The sequence below is a fragment of the Macrosteles quadrilineatus genome, unplaced genomic scaffold (assembly GCF_028750875.1).
Source record: "Macrosteles quadrilineatus isolate MER2022 unplaced genomic scaffold, UCM_ALF_1.0 Scaffold_2__2_contigs__length_208266976, whole genome shotgun sequence".
NCBI lineage: Eukaryota > Metazoa > Arthropoda > Insecta > Hemiptera > Cicadellidae > Macrosteles > Macrosteles quadrilineatus.
The window spans coordinates 133695030-133721369 of NW_026542595.1; the positions used below are offsets into that span (position 1 = coordinate 133695030).

The following is a 26340-nucleotide window of genomic DNA, read 5'->3' on the forward strand; positions in this document are numbered from 1 at the left end:
GAACTAATAACATATTTAGTAATAAATCGCGGATAAAACTATTACCGGCAACAACACAAACAAACAATGGCAATACAAGACAGCTGACAGACTGTAGCAAGCAGTCACTAATGACTCACTTGTCGTCTACATGCGAGCATACAGAAATAACCCTGAGTGCAGGGCTGCCACTCTCTGAATCTAAATTTCTTCCTCTTCAAAATGATATACTATATGACTAGTAATAATAACTTTCACTGTATATAATTCGTATTTTCCATACTGTCACCAGACGACTGTTGGCCATTTGTTAGAAATTTCGAAAACAGCTGTTTTCATAAAATCGTACCGATTGTGCAATCAATATTTAGTTATAAATATCACTACCACAATGAAGATAAAATCAATGGCTATCCAGTGGTACCACCCGCAAAATCCCAAGACGAAAATTACCCGAGCAGGGTAATGCCAAACAAGACGTGTTTTGCCAGTTCCCAAGTGTCGGCTGCAAAAGTCGTACCGCGCCAAAATTTCATTTGATTTCTAATCGTCGTGACATTGTTATATACCTGCTACAGGGTTTGTTTATGTAGGCCTAATCAAATGAAAGTTCAGAATGTGATCTTTCGAATGGTATATATATTATTCTCATCTGAGTTGATTGTAAGTGTTTTTTTACCGTTAAAAAAAATTTCGGCCCATACCGTCACCAGACGACATTGGCCATTCTAAGCATCAACGTCATACCGTCACCAGGCGACGGTTGGCCACTGCTAGGGTTAAGATTATCAAAATATCGCTCATTCGTGGTTGCCATATGCATTAATTTTTCCTCAAACATTTTTTTTAGTAGGCCAGAATTCTTGATTTTTATCGGAAAGACACGGTTTAGTAAACAACCGAGTTTAATCGAATCGAACTAATTCGTTTCGTAGTTTGAGCTTCTTCTTCTCCACTCCAAGGTTGTGTTAGTTCAGTTGAAGTTGTTGTTGTTGTTGTTCTTGTTCTTGTTCATGTTCGTTTTTGACGTTTTTGTTTTTGTACACAACTGGAGGCTAGAAAAATTATGATACATGAATGATTCATTTGATGTGATAATGACTCAAGCTAGATAACTAACCATAATCGTGACATGTAGTGATAAGTTTTCTTAGCTGGAGTCTAAGTATTTTAAAAAAGGTCTTTGCTGTTGTGTTGTGAGGTTATCATAACAAGGCCTTTTTAGCACTAGGCCTTATTATTAAGTATGTCCGAACCTTGGTTTTTATTGGTGCTATTTCTTGCCCATGTATCCTACACATCTGCTACCTCAAATAGCACTAAATTCCACTTAAAGTAAGTAGCCTAGACCTAACCTTCAACATTTAAAAGCTAGGCCTATTTTTTTAGTTAACTTGAGCCGCGTTAACACAAGGCCAGTTGGCGGGTAGTTTACTTGCCTCAGGTAACTTGAAATCAAGGCGTGAAATAACTTACATTAGAGGCAAGCAACCTGCCCTGTAACCTGCCTGCTCTACTGGCCCTCACAGCTATAAGTTACGGGTAGGCTACAGTTTCTTAACTGGGCTATGCTAATATCGATTGAAACTATCGAATTGAAAATAGTGATTAATAATCGATATTTTTAAATATATCTATTATAAAATTAAACTATCATAACCTAACCTAACCAACCAAACTTGCTGATGGTGAAAAAATCGCATGAAGGTTTACTAATCGAATCGATAGTTTCAATCGATATTAACATAGCCCAGTTAAGAAACTGTACCCTAAGTTACTATTTGGTAATTATTGACCGTATTTACACTGGGATATGATATGTCTTCTTAAAGTATTTTTAACGCTGAATCCAAAAATGCAATCAGTTTTGGTCGGAGAGATTCCTAACTGGCCGTACAGTGAAATAATTAATATTAAGCTTCAGTTTTGTAGATTTATTAACATATTTGTCAATTGAATGTCATACCGATCCGGAACAACAACAAACAACATAAAATGAACATATTTGTGGTATGGACGAGTCCAAGTTCTAGTGGCGATTAACACTAAAAGGGGTGGAAGGTTTGTGGAGTGGAAACAGCTGTCAGTTGTTTACATTCAATACTAAACAGACAAAACCACACACGACGCCATGAGAGCAAAATCAGAGTTACAATATGCAATAACTAGATTTTTCAAAGAAAATGGACTTTGGTGCTGTTTAGAAAATACAATAAATCAACTACGATACATAAAATATTAATCACATGAACATAAAATATAAAACAAAATAGAATTTATTCACGTAAAATATCAGTAATAGAAGCTAGGCCACTGCCGACATGATCATCGTCCTCATTCCAATCCTCAACCATTGGATTGGCTAATGCCTCAACGTCTTAATGAACGTGCCATAGTGCATAATCCCATAAGTAGTACATAATCCCATTGTGTCTAAAAGTGAAAACGTGCCACAGTGCATAATTTAATGTATCAGCAACTAATAAATGGTGTTACATAATCTAATCTAACCTAACCCAACCCAACCTTAATCGGCTATTAATGTTTAAATCGCAATTTATGTCAGAAAAGGCATGTGAGGAAGATAGGTCGGACTTTGTGCGGATTCGTGACTATATTAAGTCCTTTGAAGTGAGGTTAGATTAGGAAGGTAAAGGTTAGGTTATAATGAACCGACTCATTAATTTATGCAACTTCCAGATTTTTTGCACAATTAAATAGTGGGTGAAACACAATGAAATAAGTTAAGCTCTGAGAAAAGTCAATAGATTTTCAATGGTTCTAAACACTGAACCAATTAAGCTGTCCCTGATGAATGATCTTGTCTAAAGAAACAGCTGATCTTGGTTAGTAACAAGGCTAGCAGATCATCTCACACGATTCTACACTAACCTTGCGTTCTTATTCTGCTTAATAACAAATGCTGCATGTCACTCAGTTCATCAACTCCTTATACTTGCATACTTTTAGATGCTACCCCAAGTTACATTTTTATTCTCAATGTGAACTCCTCAGTGAACAAGTTAGTACGGTATCATGTCATCTCATATTTTAGTTAGCCTAAGTGAAAAACTTTACTGTGCATTGATCTAGTTTTCATATTTAGGGGGTTCAGCTCGTTCGGCGATGCCTGTGAAGAAGTTCTGGAAAGCTTTGCCTTGGCTTCAGCCAACTACACATTTTGTGCTATTCGATTTGCACGCCCCATCAGGCTATGTGAATTTTGTGTTGGGAATTACCAAAATGTTATAGCAATCCACAATGATATTTTAAACGTAAGTAAATAAGTACTAGTTATACAACTTTATTTGGTTGATAGCTCAACAAACTGCAAACCATGCCAGAGTGAGATATCATTCCATTAGGCCTACTATCAGATCAACCCTAACTTTGCATGCTACCTTCCACATACAAGCCAGGTGTCCTTATGGACAGGCAAATAAAAAGTTAAAAGAAACTTCAATTCATAACCTTTCTATATAGGTAAAACAAACGTAGGTGATAAGAGTATGATGTTGTCAATAAGTACTTAGATTAGCTGCGACAAGGAAGGTAATATTGTGTGTTTTTTGTTAAAATGGCAATAGCTTACTATGAAATAAACAAATTTGCCAAATTCTATCTATAGTCCATCTGTGGTGTATTGGATCTAATCTTGCAAAATTCAGGTCAATTGATCCCAGTAATTTCACGTTTGAATCTCAATATGAATAACTTTCACATTTTTTAATATTTAGTAAGATAAGGTTTGAATTTTTCAGCTCTACGATCCAGATAACTTCACTTGTAAAGACAAACTGATGAACTTGGATAGACTACAAGTAGTGCAATCTGGATTTGACTATGTAGATGGACTTTGGAAGCGAGCTAAGTGTAGTAGTAAGTTCTTTCTTGGATCCTATACATTTTGTTCTCTAAAACCAACTCATCATTTAGTCTTAAATAACCATAAGCTTTGCTGATTTGCATTGACCAAAATGGAGTTAGAATTGTCATGTTCAATCTGTGATAAGATTTGTTCTCTTTGCCTATTCTTTAAAGATTAGACTGGTTTTGGTAAGCACATACTACTACAGTTTTACTATTTTTTTTTTTTTTTTTTTGAAACTTGAAGTTTTATTTCTGTTGTTATTGGAGTTCAGTTGTTATACTTTTACAAATGTTACTTTTCCATCTGAATTGAATGAACTAATTAATTTGATAAAACATTACACATTCTAAAGTCAAAGTATTTTACCTAAATTTCCAGATTGTTTTGAGATGGACGATCAAGGATACCCAACTAAATCATTAAATTACAAAACATTGGAGATCTTGGAGTTGAGCAATAAAACATACTCTTGCATTGATAAGCATAGAAACGATACTTCCACCCGAGGCGGAGACCCTCCTGTCTGCGCAGAGTGCAAGGTTAGTATTACAGCTAACTTTAGGTGTTGTAAAATAACTTTATATGTTAACTGATACTTTTTTTTTAAATATGGTCAACATTTAAAGAAAGAACTGTACTAAAAAACCATAAACAAACTTGTCGTATGACTGTTAAATTGGTTCTGAGGTAAAGACTTAGTTATAATTCATTTCCATTCTAGCTGTTATATTCAATGAGATAAATAGGTTTACATACCTTATAATCCGACAAACAGCTCAATTTATGACACAGGTGTTTATATGTTTCCGCTTGCATCCGCCATTACAGAAAATTACATCCTGACTTTCACGGCGGTGCGCGTCCTGCCCATGCATTTATTCTTATTCCATTCTTAGTTTTTATTTGTTTCGTAAATGTATTCGTCCCGTTAACAATGACAAGTATTTCTTCATCCAACTGCTACGTTTTGACAATGGCGGATACAAGCCGAAATATGTAAACAACTGTGTCATAAAACTGTTTGTCGCATTATAAGGTATGTAACCCTATTTATCACATTGAGACTTTTAGTTGTGTAACTTATCTCTGGTAAAGTACAAAAGTCTTCCCTGTTATCTATTATTCTTACCTTGCACTTTATTTGTTATCATAACAACAAGCTAAGTCCATGAGTTTTAATCAATATTTCCATTAAGATTAAGACCTAATTTGGTCAACCAGTGCATAGTTGGTACATGCTAATTTTAACATTGTCTGATAAGCTTCTAAGGACTTCAGAGTCATTCCACGTCAAATCACCCAAAAAATTTAGGTTATGAAACCCACCATCTCAGAATTTGATGAAACTTTGTGAAAATGTTCATTCCTATACCCTAAGTAAAAATACAAAAAATTTTGAAGATACTGCTGATACTTTTTTTATATTAATTTTTTTCCGATACACCGTTTTGACCATTTCAGGCCTCGGAATCGACAACCAAATGTAGCCTGGGCGACCAAAAAATTTAATTATTCACAAACCATTTAAGATAACACTTTCAAATTTTTAAGGCATGTTTCCTATGTCTTGAACATAAATTAGAGATGTGCGAGTACTCGAGATTACGAGTTCGAGTCGAGTACGGCCTTGAAACTCGAGCTTATCTTTGAACTCGGCAGTTTCGAGTCGAGTTTGGTTTAAAATTGTAAAAAATCAATATTTGTTAAAATGTAACTTGTGTTTACATAAAATGCTTTATAATTTGTATTACTATAGATTCTACAGTAATACAAATATTTCTACAGTGTAGAAATAAGCAAGAGGTAGTTGTCCTAACCTATTTTTATAGCTGTCACAACAGAATAGGTCAACTCAAAGCAGTCGCCGGCGACTGACTGGCAATGGCAATGGCATAATCTGGCTGGACTTGACACTGAATGACATGATCGGTAGTGATTTTGTTTTAAAGTACTGTTTCACAATAGAAAATTCCACTACTGAACTGTTACAACCAATAAATCTATGTTTAAAAAAGTCAGTTAAGTTTTAAAAAGAATAGAAACACTACAAAAGGCAAAACAATAGAAGGGAGGGAGGGGTTGTGCAATGACCTCGAACTGCAACTGAGCCGGCGAGTGGTGTAGGGGGTTGGGGGGAAGGGGAGGGTAAGACCTTGGAGCTATATTTAGACCAGACTAGACTTTCACCACTTCCGAAATGGCTGGGTAGGGGCAGAGGGATTACAATAGCAGGTTTTTTCCTTGCCTGGTTTGACTTGAATTGACCACAATTAATTATTTAGCATTGAAAATACAATCTGCAAGGGACCAGGAGAAATATTCAAATTAGAGTTAATACCATGATTTACATTTTTATGTCAAAATACAACATTGCACAATCATGATGTTTTGGGTCATTGACCTTCTTAACGCATCTGTTATAAGTTGATAATTATAAATTGATGCTACCGTGGTTGAAAATAATTATTCTGTAAACTTGTAAAACATTAGATAACTCATAAATAAGTATGAATTCATTCATAAAGACAATAGTAGCACTCCTAAAAAAAGCTTACAAATATCTCAAAATAATTAAGTGCTAGCACTTGGCCTTCTAGATTAGGTACATAGTTTGTTTTCCTTCATGACAACTTGCATTAATGTGGTTAATGTGCATGGAATACAATTGATTATAGTGAGTTAGGCCTAAGTCTAGGTTTCATTTGATTTCTATAACTACTATTGTATGAGCCTATTACATTATTCAGTACAGTTTTCAATCTACAATTGTTTTGTTTATCAGTAAGGTAGACTACTTGTAGGCCTATTTGTACTTTATTTTTAACATATATTTTGAGTATTTTGACAGAATGTTTGTTTACAATTAACATACAAGATTAAAAAATTTATTTTTCTTTATTTCAAAATTTATTTTTACTTTACCCACTGTCAAACCATTGGAAATTTTGTAGGCCTACTGTTACAAAAACCACACCAACTAAAAGAATAATGGTAATAAACTTACAAAACTAAAGGTGAAAAGGTAGGAAATAAAATTTCAAGTTTTAGAATAAATCTCTTTATTAAACTTATTATTGTAATTGCAACCTTAATAACTAATAGATGCAAGTATTAAGTAATTTTAGCCAAGTATTATGCAATATTACTTATCAATAGGGATTATTGTATTTAATTTGTGGATAAATAAATATATGCTCACTTACCTATTTTTCACAGAAGTAGAAGTTCATTTATGAGCTCTATTGTTGTTGTTTTAAAATTATTTTCTATGCATTATATTGATATGTTACTGCACAAATATTAATAATTAATTTATTTATAATCATATTTCAGCTTGTAACAAGGTTGTTTTAAAAGTTACATGCTCTAGGCCTAAGGAGTTACTTAAACTTACACATTCTTCGATCTTTTGGGTTTAAACTCGACTCGAACTCGAGACTCGAATCTTTTGCCAATTACTCGACTCGAACTCGACTCGACCTGAAAAACCTGTGCTCGCACATCTCTAACATAAATAAAACAATATATAGGTCACTCTAGAGTATAATAAAAAAATTATAAAATTATTATAAATTTTAATTTAATTTTTTCAAATTTGACCGTCATGGATTATGAAAAACGGCTATAACTTTTTTCTCCAACCAGCTAGAACAATTATTTTTTTTGCAGAATTTTCCTTAAGCTATTACCTGTTTGAAAATATAAAGATATTAGTGGTTTTTTATATACAGATATTGGAAAAAAATAGTTTTATTAAAATATTAATTAACGCTAAAAATTTAGTAACATATATTTTGTATCTTATAAAAAAAATAATTACAAGAATTTGCAGTTATGAAAGCATAATTCACATAAGTCCTGTAGTTCTATGACAATAATAAATTAAATTTTTGAAGATTACTTGATATTTTCTTAAACAAATTTAAAGCTAAAAGCTTTTGAGCGGTATACCTTGAAATGGTTGTAACAAAATAGTTTAATGTTTTTTTTATTATTGGCTAATTTACAGCTTGAGTAAATTTTATGGCATGAGAGATTAGTCACATGACATAGTTATTTTGATTTGAAGTCCTTCCTGACTAGTAGCCATTTTTTCAGGTTTGATTCAGCCAGCTCTAAGTCCTTGGTTGTAAAGCTCGCTGAAGGCTTACTTTTCTGTGTGTGCTTTTTATGGTACCTCCAAGACCATCTCAGGTTGACTTACCACAGCTTGTGGCATAAAAGGAGTGCTTAGCATTAATCCCAAAATCGTTTTCATGCTCATATATATTTTTTAAGTTTTTCCTGTTTTTATATTGCCCGTCACATCCATCCGTAGAATAGTGCACCTTTTTGACTGATGGAAAACTGTCTTTCAGCCATTTCATTAGTTTTATTTGGATGGCACTAACAAAAGAGACATCACGATCCAAGTCATCACTACCTTGATTTTACACAGTGATTTTAAACCTTTAGTTACAAACTTCGAACTTTAAAATTTGGTTATAACTTCAAAATTCTGCCTAATCAAAATAACTATGTATGTGTGTAATCTCTCATGCTATAAAATTTACTCAAATTGTAGTCCTTCCTGACTAGCATGCCATTTGTTCAGGCTTGATTCAGCCAGCTCTAAATCCTTGGTTGTAAAGTAATAAGTTCTACCTGTAGAACTTGCTTGTGGAGCACCAACTGAACATACAATGTTACTAAAAGGGATGAAAAAGGAATCTTTCTCTTTGTGGCCAGTAAAATGATTTATTAGCACCATATGGATGCATGAACACTAGTTCAGCGTCTTCATATTCATCTGACGTATTCCTCACAAGAGCAAAGTACTAATGGCAAAATCCCAAGCTAAATCTTTAAAACATCTTAAAGAAAACCTTTCTCCTAATGATGCAGTAATACTGTTGGACTTTAGTGAGAACTATTGTTTTGTGATTCAAAATAAAATTAAGATTCAGAGCTATCACTGGTCAAGAGGCGGTTGTTCACTTCGTCCCGTATGTGTTTATTTCGGGAGTGAGGGGGAACTAAAGGTTTCAAACCACTGTTTTATTAGTGATTACTTGGATCGTGATGTCTCTTTTGTTAATGTCATCCAAATAAAACTAATGAAATGGCTGAAAGACAGTTTTCCATCCGTCACAAAGGTGCACTATTTTACAGATGGATGTGACGGGCAATATAAAAACAGGAAAAACTTAAAAAATATATATGAGCATGGATTAATGCTAAGCACTCCTTTTATGCCACAAGCTGTGGTAAGTCAACCTGAGATGGTCTTGGAGGTACCATAAAAAGCACACATAGAAAAGTAAGCCTTCAACGAGCTTTACAACCAAGGACTTAAAGCTGGCTGAATCAAACCTGAACAAATGGCTACTAGTCAGGAAGGACTTCAAATCAAAATAACTATGTCATGTGACTAATCTCTCATGCCATAAAATTTACTCAAGCTGTAAATTAGCCAATAATAAAAAAAAACACTAAACTATTTTGTTACAACCATTTCAAGGTATACCGCTCAAAAGCTTTTAGCTTTAAATTTGTTTAAGAAAATATCAAGTAATCTTCAAAAATTTAATTTATTATTGTCATAGAACTACAGGACTTATGTGAATTATGCTTTCATAACTACAAATTCTTGTAATTATTTTTTTTATAAGATACAAAATATATGTTACTAAATTTTTAGCGTCAATTAATATTTTAATAAAACTATTTTTTTCCAATATCTGTACATAGAAAACCACTAATATCTTTATATTTTCAAACAGGTAATAGCTTAAGGAAAATTCTGCAAAAAAAATAATTGTTCTAGCTGGTTGGAGAAAAAAGTTATAGCCGTTTTTCACAATCCATGACGGTCAAATTTGAAAAAATTAAATTAAAATATATAATAATTTTATAATTTTTTTATTATACTCTAGAGTGACCTATATATCGTTTTATTTATGTTCAAGACATAGGAAACATGCCTTAAAAATTTGAAAGTGTTATCTTAAATGGTTTGTGAATAATTAAATTTTTTGGTCACCCAGGCTACATTTGGTTGTCGATTCCGAGGCCTGAAATGGTAAAAACGGCGTATCGCAAAAAAATTAATATAAAAAAAAGTATCAGCAGTAGCTTCGAAATTTTTTGTATTTTTACTTAGGGCATAGGAATGAACATTTTCACAAAGTTTCATCAAATTCTGAGATGGTGGGTTTCATGACCCGGGTGATTTGACATGGAATGACTCTTCAAAAACACTTATAGACCCCTCAATGAAAGACAGACCAATGCAGGTTCTGCAAAAACAAGGTTGAAACCTCTGAACACTTATGGCTGGACTGTCCAGTGTTGGTCCAAAAAAGTTTGAAATATCTGGGAAGGCCGCAATGGAACCTATAGAGATGAAGAAATTGGGAGTCTCACAGCTCCTAGGCTATGCCAAAAGCCTAGGATTTTCAGACTGAGTTGAGTGGTGCTACAATAGTTCAACAGGCCAAAGTAGCTAGGGGTAGAGGAATACCCTTAACCTCCGCCCCCTCCCCCCCAAAAAATAAGCTACTGTAACTTATACCTCGTTATGTTTTGGGAGAGCCACATTGTATCGTCTGACGTATATCTACGTTCCCAAATTTATTACATTCTTACAAATTAGATGACACCTTGGAAGCAACCAACATTTGAAGCATTAGTTCATATGAGTTAATGTCATTATTGGGTGTGGCTTGTTCATTGGCTAGAACACAACTCTGCTGGCCTGGTGACTTTGGTTCTAATCCAGCCAATCACCAACCAGGAGTCAAATGCCCTAACGAATCAATTGTTGGATCGCTGGGTGTCAACCAGGCTCAACCACAGCATCTGACAGCACAGCATCACATGCGACATTATTGCGGCGCATTTGTCCCTCACAGGAAACAGGGCGCTAAATTTCCAGGTTATACAAACCACTACAAACGCAGCATGAGCCACGCATGGCTGAAGTGCATGTTAATACCAATGTTGTTGCGTTATTCACTTATTTCCACACTGGTCACAATCCAGTTATATGGCATGGGTGTATTTTTACACATTTTGAAAACACAGTTATGAAATCTATAATAGCAAATAACATACTGGTATTCTCATTCCAAAAACATACTTACAAGTGTTTAATCAAATGTGTTTTTTCTTTACTAAACCATCAGAACCCAAGCATATTGCCCATCCTTATCAAGTGGTCTTTAAGGCCCGTGTACACGAGGCTAATATTAGCCGCTAATAAATTAGCCCTGTGTAAATGCTCCATTAGCGAAAATAATTACTAGCGCGCTAGCATTTTACTCGCTGCTAGTCGCTTTGAACCTGTTTGATAATAATTCATGCGCTAATAAGTAGAGGGGGTAATCACGTGACCACTAGCGCTAGCAAATTAGCACGCGACTAGCGGGGTGTTTGCACCTCTGCTAGTGCTAATTGCCATTCGCCACACGCCAGTGCCAGTACGGTTGTTGTTTGTCTGTCAAGTTAAAAGTGGTTGTTAAAATGAGTGAACTGAAGTGGAACGCTGACCGGGTCTTGCAGTTTTTACAAATATCGAACCCACAAAGTTTGTTTCTTTATTAAGTTCATGTTCACACAATTCTAGCCAATTCCTAAAATTTGTCTCAAAATATTTTAATTTAAAGAACCGAAGACATTTTGTGCAAATTAACGAATAAACACTTCACTTCTACATGACTAGCGCTAATAACTAGCCACGTGTAGATGGGCATTATTGCGTTAGTGTGCCCAGCTAGTGCTAATAGCGAATATTAGCTGCTAGTAAACTAGCTACGTGTAAACGCGCCTTTATTGTGTAACCTGGACTATGGATGTACCATTGCCCTAATGAACCAACACCATCAAGTCATTGAATACACCGTGTCACTAAACTTAGCGCTGATATATCAATATGGTCCTAACACATCAAGTAAATAATTATCCATAACCAATTAAACTGCAAATTTGACCTGTAAATCATGTTAAATCCACTCCTACCTCAAAGTTGCCTGTTTTTTTTATATATTTTCGCCCTTCCAGCAATTCTATCAGGACCTGAATTCTCACTACGATTCGCTAAAGAACGAAGGCTTCTGCATGGATATAGTGGACATGATGAATCTTACCAGAGCGATGTGGAGTTCGGAACTTAAGTGCTGTCTGGAACGCAAACAGCCTGAGTGGTTGTTTCTGGTATCGTCCTGCGTGTTCACGTGTTTGCCGTTTGTCTTCTACTTAGCCGCGTTCATGTTCGTCACCAGCAAAGAGCAAACGCTGCTGAAACGTGAGTATTGCGTCATAATAAATACCATTTTGCTGAAGCTACAATGATGAGTAGAGTATTACTAACAACAAAATGATCATGTGTCTAATGTAAGGAGTATTAGCTCTATGAGTGCAGAAGAACTACTGTAGGCCTAGATTAAATATCTGAATAAAAAAGGTGTAGTATTTAAAAACTGCTATTCAATTAAATTTAAATTTCAAAATATCTTTATTTGTTCAAGAAATACAGTTTACACTAATAACAAATTGACAAATTATATTTACGCTTATAAAATACAAAAAATAGTAGAATACAAAATTATGAATTAATGATACTTGCCTTATTATGTAATGTTTACAAAAGTAATTAATCTTTATACAAAAAATATGTTAGTTTTTGTTTGGTTGTTATTTTAATTGGCTTAGCATTCAATTGTTGCTTCTTTATTTTTAGTTTAGGTCCATGACTAAAAGAAAACTCCTATAACTTTTATTATTTGTCTACAAAATATCCCCATTACTCATGCTTTGACCTTTAAACAAGATAGAACTTGTAGAGAAACCCAATCTCCTTTCTTGAAGTTTAGGAACCATTCTTGGGTAAATAGGAGTATAAAATATCTGTTCAAAGAAGAATCTGGGTTAGGGTGAGTTCACAAAGAAAGCTGGTTACAAGTAACTTACTTTCAGCGCTTGTTCCAAGCGCTTGAGAATGCTGTTGTGTGTTCACAACAAACGCTTGCATTTCAAGCTCAGTGTAGTCTCAGCTGCAGCTCTGGTTGAGACAATATCTTCCTCAAGTGATGAAGAGTTGTTTTTTATTGAAAATGCAGAATTAAAAATTCGTAAAAGTAAAGTAGGTGTTCATGCAATTAACCGCGAAAGAGGTAGGTTCGGGGAATACCACCACCATCTATTTCGTCAATTGAAATTGGTCAAAGTGAGTTTTTTTTCTTATATGAGAATGGTTCTTATATGAGAATGGAGTTGACGACGTTTAATTACATCCTCAAGAAAATTGAAAGTGTTTTAGTAAAGTTTTGGGGGAATTGGCATAAGCAACATATCCGTGCACCAGAACGAATTTTGTACCAATAATAAAACCTAAAAATACTCGAAGGGAGTTTTAAACGCCCTATGTAGCTGATTAGTTATGATGCAAATAATACTATGACATATTCAAATGTTTTAATTTTCAAGGTAAATAAAGTAAAAGTATACAAGTTTTATCCATTAAAAATCCAACACTTAATTAATATGGAATTAAATGTGTATGTCATCTTAATACATGTATTTTATATTTGTCCTATTGGTTACGTTATTGAACATTCTAGAGAAAAACCACAATACGGGTAATATATTTTTTGGAAATTGGAAGCTCTAAACACTTGAAGTATCAACTAATCGACATCCTACTGCACTGTGAGTAGTTTGTAACTGACTGGTTCGGTCAACAAGCGCCGGAAAACAAGTACGAAACGTTCTTGCGTGCTTGTCAGAGCTTGTAACAAGCGCTTGCTAGCCGGCACAAGCTTTGTCTGTGAACGCACACGCTTGATACTATGTTGACTTTTCTCACGCCGATTCGAGCTTGCAAGCGCTTGCCAACAAGCGCTTGTAACCAGCTTTCTTTGTGAACGCACCCGTTATTCTGTTTTGGTTGACAATTTTTGTGAGCTACTGACACTATAAAAGACAATTTAAACTGCATACAAATAAATCAAGTTCTCATTAAAAGGGATATTCCATAGGATAAGAAGGTATAAGGTGGGTTACTGGGCCACTAATATATTTGACTTATATTTGATTTTACATTAACTAAACACTTACAAATTTAGCAATCAAAATCAGATAACAATTTTTTTCAACTAGGGCCTATGCCCTCTCTTTTTCTATGGCTAACCTTAAATACTTATGAATTATATGTAGGTTTGATTGGAAAGGGCTTATTGCCTGAGAAATAAAGAGACAAAGACAAGATGAGGAGGCCAACCTTGAAAAATTTTGGCATCCCAGTTCACAAAAGCAACACAAAATAAAAACTGAATATTTCATGCCACTGGCCCCCTTTTTCAACATTGAGAGTCACTAGATTCTGTCCTTCATTGGTAAAGGAATTATTGTTGCCAACACAGTATGAATTTTCTTATGAAAATTTACAAATAAGGGTCTTTTGGTTCCTATGTAATTAGTAATTGATTACAATATTCCGTCATTCGCCTATTGGGTCTGATGACGATTGGAGTGCCAATTGAAATCTATCACCACTTACTATCTTTTATGTATATTTACCGTCTTGTGAGTAACAGTATAAGCGTAATGTTTTAAGTGTTATAGACGTTGCTTTTATTTACTTTCCGTAGATTTAATAACACGTACAATGCTGATCAAGAAGTTATTTATTTACATGAGAATCTGGTCAGGGCCGGTTTAACCCATACGCGAACTACGTGGCTGCATAGACGGAAAAATTTTTTTTTATTTTTTTATTTAACAACGTAATTTTGTTTATTTTTGCTCAGAGTTTAAGTATTCAAAGCACCACAATAAAGGCATTTATTCTGTTTGTACCAACAGCACTTGAAAAATGTGTATATTTCTACAGCACTACAACTCAAGGACTTAGTGCCATTTGCAGTTTCGATTTGTAGTGAGCTGACGCTCGGCAGCGTACAGCGCCTTTGGGTTTCATTTCATGTCTCATGCTCAAGATAAGCAAGCGCGCAGCGCCACTTGTCACAACAAGAAACTTCCCCCTCCCTTCCCTCCCTTCTACTTATGATAACTCTCCCCTCCTAGAGCAGAGCATTACGTTGTATTGTATTGCACTCTTTTAGTTGTATACGTACACCTGTTCTGAACCAGATTGATACCAACTCAGCAATTAAAGAATTTGCCACGATCAAAGCTAGGAGAGTTAATTTTTAACTGCTAAGACTAAGAGCTTTTGAACTGTTCAAATTGAAAATGTTGTATTCTTTTTGTCAAGGTAACAAATTTGGTTTTTCATGTTTTCTACATGTTTAATGTGTTTAATTAAAAATTCCTCTCTTGTCATCTACCTACAGCTGTTTTTCATTGTAATAGGCTTTATAAAAACTTATATCGTATCCAAGTTATCCTGTAAAAATTGTTTTCACATTTAGAAATAAATTGTTAACTTAGGCCGTGATGCTCGTCAAGCATGACGTCACGATAGAAGACGGCAATGACGTAGGTATTTATTTATTTATTTTCCAAGGAAAGATTAAATCAAGCAGCTGAACACAGACGGCAAACATTACGTCATTGCCGTCTTCTATCGTGACGTTATGCTTGATGAGCATTTCGGACTGTTTTTTTAGTGTGGCCTTGGTTTTTGCTAAAGTTTATATGATGAGTAAAAGCGTAAAAATGTTAAATTTTTGGGAATAATAAACAGTCTTTTATTGCAAGTATTCTTCTAACCTGAACTTTCTTCCCAAAATCTTTGGGAAAAAATTCACAAAAAATGGAGTTATAGTCCTCGCCACCTAAGTAATGTTCATGGGTTGAGGGGTGAGTGGGTGGGGTGGGTGGGGTGGTAAGGGGGATTCTAAGTGGCGCTGATTCGGGTGTTCGCTTAACTCTGAAAAATTCCTAGAACCGGCCCTGAATCTGGTGACTCTCAATAATGAAAAATGGGCCATTGGTCTCGAAATATGCCTATTTAGTTTTTCCTTTGTGTTGCTTTTGTAAAGTGGGATGCCTACAATTTTTATGGTAAGCCTGCTTATCCAGTCCTTTGTCTCCTAATTTTTCATGAATCAAATAGGATACTTTAATCATAATTTATATTAGAATAGAAAAGTTTAGATAGATAATCCTGATAAGTTTATGCTTGTAAACTTTTCTCATTTCCTACCCGGGTAATGTGTTTATTTTATAGAGAGAAGATTACAAGAAAATTTTAACACCGGAGCCCACTACAGCGGTTTCGTGGGTGATTGACTACCTAGCTACTGACTAAACCTAGTTTTAAACTATTCAAAACATATTTTTAATTGTTTAAGGGTATATCGTCAAGAATGTTTTCTCTTACGTATTGGACTATTTTTAAACATTTGACATTAACCTCTAAGACGTCAAACAGGCTTTATAAAATTAGTGATAGTATATTGTATTTTGTAATATTCTACTGTAGCTGCATTTTAAACTACAATGTTTCCGGTATAAAATATGTTTCATTAGTTGGATTGTTGGCAAACTAAAATCATTCTAAGGAGGCACAATCAAGAGCATGTATTTATTATACTTCTAGTTTATTGTATTTTAGCTTAATCAATTATCCAAGTGTTTGGCAATAGTAAGATCCACATCCACTAGAAGCAAAAGATTTCAGGATTTGAAGTTAAGGTAATCTTTATTATGAAACCATTGTATTTTTTTAGCAATAAATTTATTCTTGCCTTGTTGAAGTAATGTTGATGAAAATAATTAATCGTAATACTTTTAATTGGCATTGCATTAAATTGTTGCTTCTTCATTATTAGTTGAGGTCCATGCTAAAACTGTTATTATTTGTCTTCAAAATATTCCCCATTACTCATGCTTTAGCCTTTAAACAAGACGGAAGTTGTATTGTAAAACCAACTTTAACAATATGTGTATGTTATACTATTTATATATTTTAGCGGTTGCATTATCCATTTGATTGTGTGAATGAGATTTGTGAATGTGAGTGTGATTATTTAGACTATGACTTAGATTAGTTAAGCTCGGTATGGCCAAGAACAGATAATGATTGGATTATGGTCGGATACGGTTTTGGATTCATCTGTGATAATAAGCGAAAGCTGTGACTTTAACATTTGCTAATTGATAATCTTGAGTATGTACACTTGTATTTATCCAGGCGTTTTGTTTCAAATGCACTCTTATATTGATCCTCGTTAATTTTGGGTGGTAGAGTTTCTCTAGTTCAATGGGTTTTTTAAATTCTTTTCTGTTTTTTTTAGTTTTAGTTTATGGACTTTTCCTATACTAAGAGGTTTGACTACACTATGTTTTGTGAGGTTAGAAAACTCCTCTAGTTTTTAAGTGACTCCGATTACCCTACATTTACCTAAATCCATCCTAACCTACCTACTAACTATAGTTTTTTTCTCCACATTTATTAAATTTGATATACAGTATTACATAATCTAAAAAACAATATACAAAAACACAATGAAAAAACTAAACACACCTGTTCTTATCAGTCCAAAAAATATTATACTATACTTACTCTTAGGCCGGCCACACACAGAACCAGGCGGGTCGGGGCGCGACAGGGCACGACGAGACGCTCTGTCTTGTTGCTGTCACACACAGAATGAGGCAGGGCACGTTAAGTAAAAAGTTTAACCCCCATAAACCTGAAAATTAATATAGGATTTTTTATTTCTGAGCCTTGAGCCGATTTAGCCAACTTTTAAATTTGACTTTATACTTGGGAGCAGAATAGAAAACAAAATTCAAAGTCATACCTCCAGAGGAGTGGTTTTTGAAACCCTTAAGATATGAACGTTGGCCCTCTCTTTCCTCAGTTATCAATACCAAGATAAATTATTAGTTATTCAACCACTGTAGTCATATCATCACTGCTTAGTCTTATCAAAGGGTGTAATCTTTGGTCGTATAAATTGTTACAGTCTTGTATATAAATTGTATCAGTTGTAAAATAATCCTTATCAAAATTAGCCCGTAAGGGAATAAATCAGATGACCGTGCATGCGCAGAAAGTTTTGCCCGGCAGCGACTTGCCTCGGGGCATAATTTTGGAGACCTTCGCATTTTGCCCTGAGGGCGCCCGGGGGCGTCTTTTCGACGTGCCCTGCCTCGCCTGGTCCTGTGTGTGTGGAGCTCCATAAGCGCCCAGGCAATTCCCGTCGCACAAGACGCCCCGGGGCAAAATGCCCTGTCGCGCCCCGCCTTGCCTGGTTCTGTGTGTGGCCGGCCTTACTAATCTGGAAATAAATGCAACACCTGTTCCTTCCTGCTATAATTTATCCATAGGAATTATTAATAATTTCTATAACTGATTCCACAATATAGGCACGAAATAGTGAGCGCGTAACCTGCAGGCAACGTCGTATGCGCGCGAAATACGTTGGCAGCACTGGCTGTAAATCAGCTGTTGTACTGTTGTATTTGTCACTTCACATTAAATGTTATATTAAAAGTTCAATTTTGTGTAAAAATAGCTTATGTTTCTTCACAAATTTATTTGTTTTATGGTAACTGTAGGAAAAGTATAATGATCAACTCGAGTTCAAAGTACAATTGCCTCACTCGAGAAACCATTCCTCACTCGCCTACGGCTCGTGAGTAAGGATTTCTCTCGAGTGAGTCAATTGCTCACTTTTCTCACTAGTTGCACAAATAACTATTCAGAGTGACACGTCTGTGTATTTTACATCCAACTTTTATTATGTGTGTCGTCCACTATACTGTTCATTGTGGAAGATCTCTATGGATTGTGTCTGAGATTTTTAAATATATAGTTGACGTAGTTAGGATGAATTGGTGTTGAGAATGTATTTTGAAGAAAAAAGTAATATAAAATGTTTAATTCACTAGTGTTCACCTAGCTACATGACTGTTTTGTTAATTATATTTTGCACGCACATACAATAACAATTCTCAAAATGTAAAAAAGAGTTTAGAACAAAATACTGTACCAACATTTGTGTTTACTTTCAACTTAAAACCTTTTTGAAGTATTTGGTTGAGTTAGATCATACAAGGCTTGTAGACATTTTTATGAAAATTGACCTTTTAACTGTACTTCTTTATATTACTGTACTGTACTTAGAATTTATAATTTGTATTTATAATATTATGTATAACCTACTTTCTTTGAGGTTTGTCTATTAGTAACCTTTGAACTCAGGTGCCTTATACTTTGTTACCAACTTGTGTGTAAATAAAATTTGTATAGTAAAATGTTTATTTTTATTTATTAATTTTAACCCTGTGACTGTTCTAACAAAGTATCAGCTGAACCATTAGCAAATTATCTAAACCCTGGTGCTGTCTTAACAAAGTATCAGCTGAACCATTAGCAAATTATCTAAACCCTGGGACTGTTCTAACAAAGTATCAACTGAACCACAAAAGTAGGGTTCTTCATATTTAGACAACAGAGAACAGTTTGTTGAAGTTGATTATATTGTCGAGAGTGATAGGGCTCGATACCTTGAAAAATCCAGGTCTCAGTGTCAGACACTGCGTTACGGGGTTCCCCAGGGGTCAATCTTAGGCCCTCTGCTCTTTCTTTGCTACATAAGAGGCATGCCGGAGATGATCCCTGGGCCCGATGCATCAATGTGTCTGTATGCTGATGACTGTAATATTCTGTTTTCAGGAAAGTCGCATGATTATGTGGAAAAATCTTTGAATAAAACAGTTCAGTTTATCCATGAGTTCCTTGATCAAAAAAATCTATTAGTAAATAAAAAGAAAACAAACCTAATATCATTTTCAACCAAACAATCAAAAGTCAAATTCGAGCCAAATATTTTCTTAAAATCAGATAGAATAGATCAAGTGGGCCTAACTAAATTTCTTGGTTTAATCATTGATGAAAATCTCTCATGGATGATCACATCAATCACCTAGTAAACAAATTATCTTCTGGTATCTATGCTCTGAGACAGATGTCCAGAGTCTGTGATTTGGAAACTTTAAAAATTATTTATTATTCATTAGTTCAATCCCACATTTCATACGGAATCACAGTCTATGGTGGAACAACAAAATCAAATCTTGATAAAGTACTTAAACAGCAAAAAAGAGCAATTCGCACTATTATGAAATTACGGAAAAACATCTCAGTGAAGAATCTTTTTCGTAAATTGGACATTTTAACTGTGTATAATTTATATATTCTTGAAACCATAATCTTTTTGAAACAAAAGGAACTAACAACACCCTCCAATCCCGGGCATAACTATAATACTAGGTTAAAAATTAGATTGCCTCAGCATAAATTAGAATATTATACAAAGAAAATCACCTATGCAGGATTGAAATTTTTACAATATTTACCAATAAACATCCGGCAGGAGACAAATTTCAAAAAATTCAAAAAACTTTTAAAAGATTTCTTCGTAAAAAATCCTTTTTATTCATTACAAGAATTTGTAGATAAAACAAAATATTTCATTTGAATTTCCATTTATTTTTCATAATGGACATTTGCGTAGATCTATGTTTTAATGTGTATGATTTGTATATAGATTTTGACTCTATTCAGATACATGTATGTTTCAAATATGTTATATATTGAATAAAGACTATTTGAATCTTGAATCTTGAATCTTGAACCATTAGAAAATTATCTAAACCCTAGGACTGTGTAAAAAAAATACCAGCTGATCTATTATAAATTTATCCATGGGACTATCCTAACAAAGTATTAGCTGAACAATTAGCAAATTATCTAAACCCTGTGACTGTCCTAACAAAGTATCAGCTGAACCATTTCATTAGCAAATTAGCTAAACTCTGGTGCTGTCCTAACAAAGTATCAGCTGAACCATTAGCAAATTATCTAAACCCTGGTGCTGTCCTAACAAAGTATCAGCTGAACCATTAGCAAATTATCTAAACCCTGGTGCTGTTCTAACAAAGTATCAGCTGATCCATTAGCAAATTATCTAAACCCTGGGACTGTCCTAACAAAGTATCAGCTGAACCATTAGCAAATTATCTAAACCCTGGTGCTGTCCTAACAAAGTATCAGCTGATCCATTAGCAAATTATCTAAACCCTGGGACTGTCCTAACAAAGTATCAGCTGAACCATTAGCAAATTATCTAAACCCTGGTGCTGTCCTAACAAAGTATCAGCTGAACTATTAGCAAATTATCTAAACCCTGGTGCTATCCTAACAAAGTATCAGCTGAACCATTAGCAAATTATCTAAACCCTGGGAACGTGGCTATGTGGTTGTATGTCCTTGACAGTGAACTCTCTAAGGATGGTCTGGTCGCATAGACCGGTCTCGGTCCTCTGCCAAAGAAAAAGACAAAGGTTGCAACCAGAGGCTCGGCCATCTGTTTCCCTCAGTCCGGACTGGTTTTGGTTTTTGACTTATTTTCTGTTGGTTTTGCTTGCAGGTTGGCACTGACCTTTTAAGTGATTTGAAATCTATGAGGGTCTTGTGTTGTCATTTACTTGTGTCAACAGATTTTGAAATACCAATACCATATCCTTTTTGGGATGTTAAAAACTCAGTGAGCAACTGATTCATTATGAATTGTTTTTGTATTTTTTTTTTCTAAATATAATAATTATTGTCTCTTAAAAAAAAATCCAATGTAGAATTGTGAATTTTTAAATCAATTGAATTTGGGGAAACGGTTGCACATTTTGAAACTGTTAACCTATTGACTAGGAATTCTACCATGTTGTCAGTTAATTTGAACGTTGACTGTTGAATATTATGTCAATGTTATCTGGAAATCTAAAGAAAACTCAAAATGATGTGTTTAACCACACAAAAGTGATTGTACCTAAAATAATAGTTTTTTTCTAAACTTTTTTATAGCAAACTCAACCCCTTGCAAAATTTGTGGTAAGTTTTATATTACCATGTTCAGTGAAAAAAAAAGTCAATTTATTGGTTTAGTTCATATTGTAGTTCTAGTGTAGTACTACATGGTAGAGATACATGGTAGTGTAGAGGTACATGGTCACATGTTTTATTCTTTTCGGAGCTAAAAATCTCAGCTCTGCGGAAGAGTTTTTCACTGGACAATAGACTAAGTAGGGCATTTTCTGGGTGCTATTTCTGCAGTTTTTCCCCAGTTTCTTGAGAACAATATTTTGTGAGGAAACCCCTAATCAAACCATAAGTTATATACAGGGTGATGTTTTTAATGCAACCCAAAAAAAATTGGTGAAAACTAAGTTTTCAAAATGGCAGTTTCATACCATTTCTTTGTTCAAAGTTAATGTGACAAATTATTGTACGCAATGTGTATGCACTACTGTATTACATTCAGTAAAAAAATATTCATAGGGTGAGTCTTCTAAGCTGTCCTAAACAGATTACAGACAAATGGCTTGACATACAGAGATGTTACAAAACTTTTCCCCACTAATTCATACCCAAGTAACAACGTAAAAATATTTTTAACATTTTTAAAATACAGAGTGTTAGAGAAACTGGGGGTCATGGGTTCGAATCTCAGAGTTTTCAAAAGTAAACATATGTCATGTTATGTATCATTTTAAAGCTCTAGACCAGACAAACTATTTAGTGAAAACAGAACTCCTTTATTTTTATCCAGTTCAAAATGGCGGCCATTTGTATGGAAAATATTGATATTTACAGAATACCCTGTATCTTGGAAACCACTTAACTTATTTTCGTTCTGTTAGAAAATTCATAATCCTCGTGAGTCCAGCTTTAATTTTGTATGCGACATGTCAACATTTTAAAAACTGAAAATATTTTCAATTATTTTATTTTTTTTATGTTGATAGCCTTGTAAATAAAAATTTTTAAATGGCTACATATGTCAAATGGTGTATCATTTTGAAGGTCTTGCATAAACAAACAACTTTAAACTTTAAACCTACCGTCTATCCGTACTGTATAGTGTATCTTCATCCATAATCACCAGTACTGCACGTTTAACATGGGTTTTATATGGGCAATTGGAATTTTTGGTTAATTACTAGAAAACTACCCTCTTTATAGACGACCCTCTGGATCCGCCACTGCTGGCACGACAACTTTGCTAGAAAGTCGACACGTTGTAAAGATTTGTTATGTTGGTACCAACTAGAAGAATCAACCAGTTCATTGGGTCATGGCTTTATTTCAATCCCTTATTCTGCCCCTATTTTTTTAACCCTGTTAACATACAATTTGTCGGGGTCACAGCCTTATCACAAGGAAAACTAGCATCCCTTGGAATTAAAGGCAGGGCGAATGCATGGTTTGCTAACACCTTCAAGGACAAACGCAAGTTGTCGAAACTCAGGAATCACCCAATGGAATGAAGAAAGAAAACATACATCAGAGCCACAGCAGAGGAGTACCACAAGGGTCTGTGCTCGGTCCGGTCTTGTATGTTTTATTCACAAATGACTTCCTTAGCATGATCAAGAAAAACAGTATTGTTATCATTGTACAATTTTTTTACACTTGCATTAAAATAACAGTTTTTCATAGTCTCCTTTTAAACACTGTTTCTTTCAATTTCACAATCCATCCATGAACTAAGACATAAAAATCCATGTACTAGTTTTAAGTTATATTATTGTATGACGTCATTGTAATTTCTTGACGAAACTACAAGTAAAGAATGATTTGATTTGAATTTTGTCAACCGCCAATTAGCCAAGGCCATTAGTATTCTAGGAAAGCATCTGAATCCTATTCAGAGCCATTTTATATTATTCGACTCAATAAGATTTAATGATGACATTTTTTTATGTACCTAACAAAACCAAACTCAACGAAAGAGTAATCTTTTATCACTATCACATGACAAATTATGACAGTGACTGAACCTGACAGGACAACCTATGGTAAGGATCCGGTTTCCTAACTGACCAAGGTAATGTCCTGAACCAGTTTATCATCAAGTTGGACCGTTGCCAAAACCAGAGACTTCAACACTCAGTTTATTGACCCTGATACTGACTCTTCTGACATTTTGTGATCACTTAATTAATACAGTGCTCTTTACTAACTTGTCTGACTCAGTTATGAATGTAAACAAAAGCTTAGTGAATTTCCCATTGGGAATAAGCTACCGTACTATCAAAGGTCTGATGTTAAGACCCAGAATTTACATTTTAGCGAATTTCCCATGTTGGGAAAAAGCTTTTACCGCAGGTCTCAAGGTAAGACCTAAACCCGGAACCAATTTATTTGTTTTTTTTTATGTCCCGTTTATAAATATGTCCGTTAGCTCGATAACTCGATAAATCATCCGATTTTGATGAAATTTGGTACAAACATGTAAACCTATGTTTATTCAAAAGATATCCTGAACCAGTGTGATCATACCATGAGAACGGGGTTTTATGGGGTAAAAATTGGTTTTTCTCATTTTTAGACCCTCCAATCATAAAATTTCCCAATTTTATTTATAAACCATTTTGAAGATCTTAAAAAAACAATGATCGGACTATTGAATGGTGTTAAATGGGGTAAACAATTATTTTGTTCCATATTTGATGATCCTCGTAACATCAAATTAGCAATTTCTTAGTAAACCATTTTGTAGAACAATAAACTAATAATTTAACATATTGAAGCGTTGTTGTACCCTTAATGGCTGTGGAGAAGATGAAAAAAAACTGTAAATGAAAAATATCCATGTTATTCTTATAGAGAATAATTTTATCTGTAACCGTTTCAAAAACAACGACGATTCAATGTACGTTACAGAATTGTTTTTTTTTCAATCATCATTTCTGCTTGAGTTATCGTGCTAACGGACACACACACACGTACGTTATTTATGAATTTCTAACTGATGGTGTTTTTGGCAACTTTAGGTACCTAAAAATTAAAAAGTAAATTGTTCCCTGGTTTTTACCATGAGACCTACGGTAATAACTTATTATTAAAAGCTATGCTATATAAAAAATGTCTAACATCAGCAACTGTTCTTAAATAGGGATATCAATACATAAATCCATCAATATACATCAAATTCTGTTGGCGACTTACCATTTACATGTAAATCGGATGTGCTATATTGATAGTATTTGATTGACAATACTGTCTCCGTCTATATTATCACGTCTCTACAAACTGTTTAGGAACTCATAACTAAAATTAGCTAATCATTCATAGTAGTATTGCTACATTCCTGTAATTGACAGTTTAAGATAGGTGGCAGCTTTGATGTCGATTTAATTTGTGTCTTTTATCTTGATTGCTCAGGATTGAATTGCATCTTGTAAGAAAAGGGTTTAATTTCAGAGTCTGCGGGTACTTAGTTTTGATCAAACCCTTTCCACACAATATATTACAATGATTCAAAACAACGGTATTCAATTTTTGCTATCATTTCAGGTGTAAAATTTCACGACACTTGCCACCGTTAAATATATGAACAATTTTTATCCAGTTCAAATACAGACTGACTCTCAACAGAGAAAGGGGGGGGGAGAGAGAGAGAGAGAGAGAGAGGCTGCTTCCCAGAGTCAGGTCCCCAGTCAAGTTCAGGGCCACCAACTGGACTTGTCGCAAAACCTCTTTTTTGGTGACAGAGGAAGATTCCAAGATCAGATGTCTCGCGCTTTAAACTCTGAAAGTATCTTCGATGGAAATAAAACCAAGGCAATCAATTGATATCTTTTAACCACACACTTCAGTGGTCAAGATCAATTAAAGAGGTAAATTTAGGGTTTTAAATTTATTGCTAAATATCAACACGAGCAATCAGACTTCAAGTTATAATTTTTGACAGGGATGACCCTGATTTGTATTTTAAAATATGATAGAGGGTGGGTTTAGAATAGAGTGGATGATATGTTTAGCGTAGCTATTTAAAGGACATGCTGTTTCCGTAGCCACCAAAGTTCATTCAAAGCCCACCAGCGATCAAGAATAGATAGAACAAGATGACCGTCAAAGAAATTTTCACTTTGAAACCATGACATTTTTTAGTCTTTATGTTCATATAATCCTTGATATGTTTCACCATCAAAATCATTATAAGCAATCAAGACAAGTCATTGGATTTGTTTGAATTAAAAGCCACAGATTTAAAATGGTAGAGAAGCCATCTTGCATCCAAGTAGAAGTAATACAAATAATAATTTATTTACCTATTTTGCCTGAAGGTCTTGTAGTTTGTAGGTTGAACTAGTACTCGATGCGCATTTCGCCGCTCAGTGCGGCATCTTCATAGAGTATCTTCTTACACTACTGTACATTTACAATATTTTGTGTAAATATGTACAGCAGTGTAAGAAATCTAGTAATCAGAAGTATAAGAAATCAAGACCTTCAAGTATAATAGGTAAATCAATTATTGCTTACAACAGGTCTTGTCACTGGGTTCAAACAACATTGAATACAAATAAGTTATAAAATAGTATATCCAATCACAACCTTTTGTCATTGAAAGTTTTTTTAACAAATTTATACTCATGGACCTTGAAGCTATTTAATTTTAGTCTACGATTTTTAAATGACTAACCTAATCAGTGTAAAATTCAAAATTAAGGAGGAGCAAAAGTTTTGC

General features: G+C 34.4%; 1 protein-coding gene across 2 annotated transcripts; it reads left to right on the plus strand.

The window, feature by feature from the left end:
* Positions 1-978: 978 nt before the first annotated feature.
* LOC128986049 (osteopetrosis-associated transmembrane protein 1) lies at positions 979-17331 on the plus strand. 2 transcript variants are annotated; one of them, XM_054406143.1, is made up of 6 exons: positions 979-1314; positions 3086-3254; positions 3741-3858; positions 4229-4389; positions 11891-12134; positions 16023-17331. In XM_054406143.1, exons 1-6 carry the CDS (start codon positions 1226-1228, stop codon positions 16082-16084), a joined length of 843 nt encoding a protein of 280 aa, XP_054262118.1. In that variant the 5' UTR covers positions 979-1225; the 3' UTR covers positions 16085-17331. The 2 variants fall into 2 exon arrangements, with proteins under 2 accessions (XP_054262118.1, XP_054262117.1); XM_054406142.1 differs by having other exon boundaries at positions 16030-17331.
* Positions 17332-26340: the final 9009 nt, after the last annotated feature.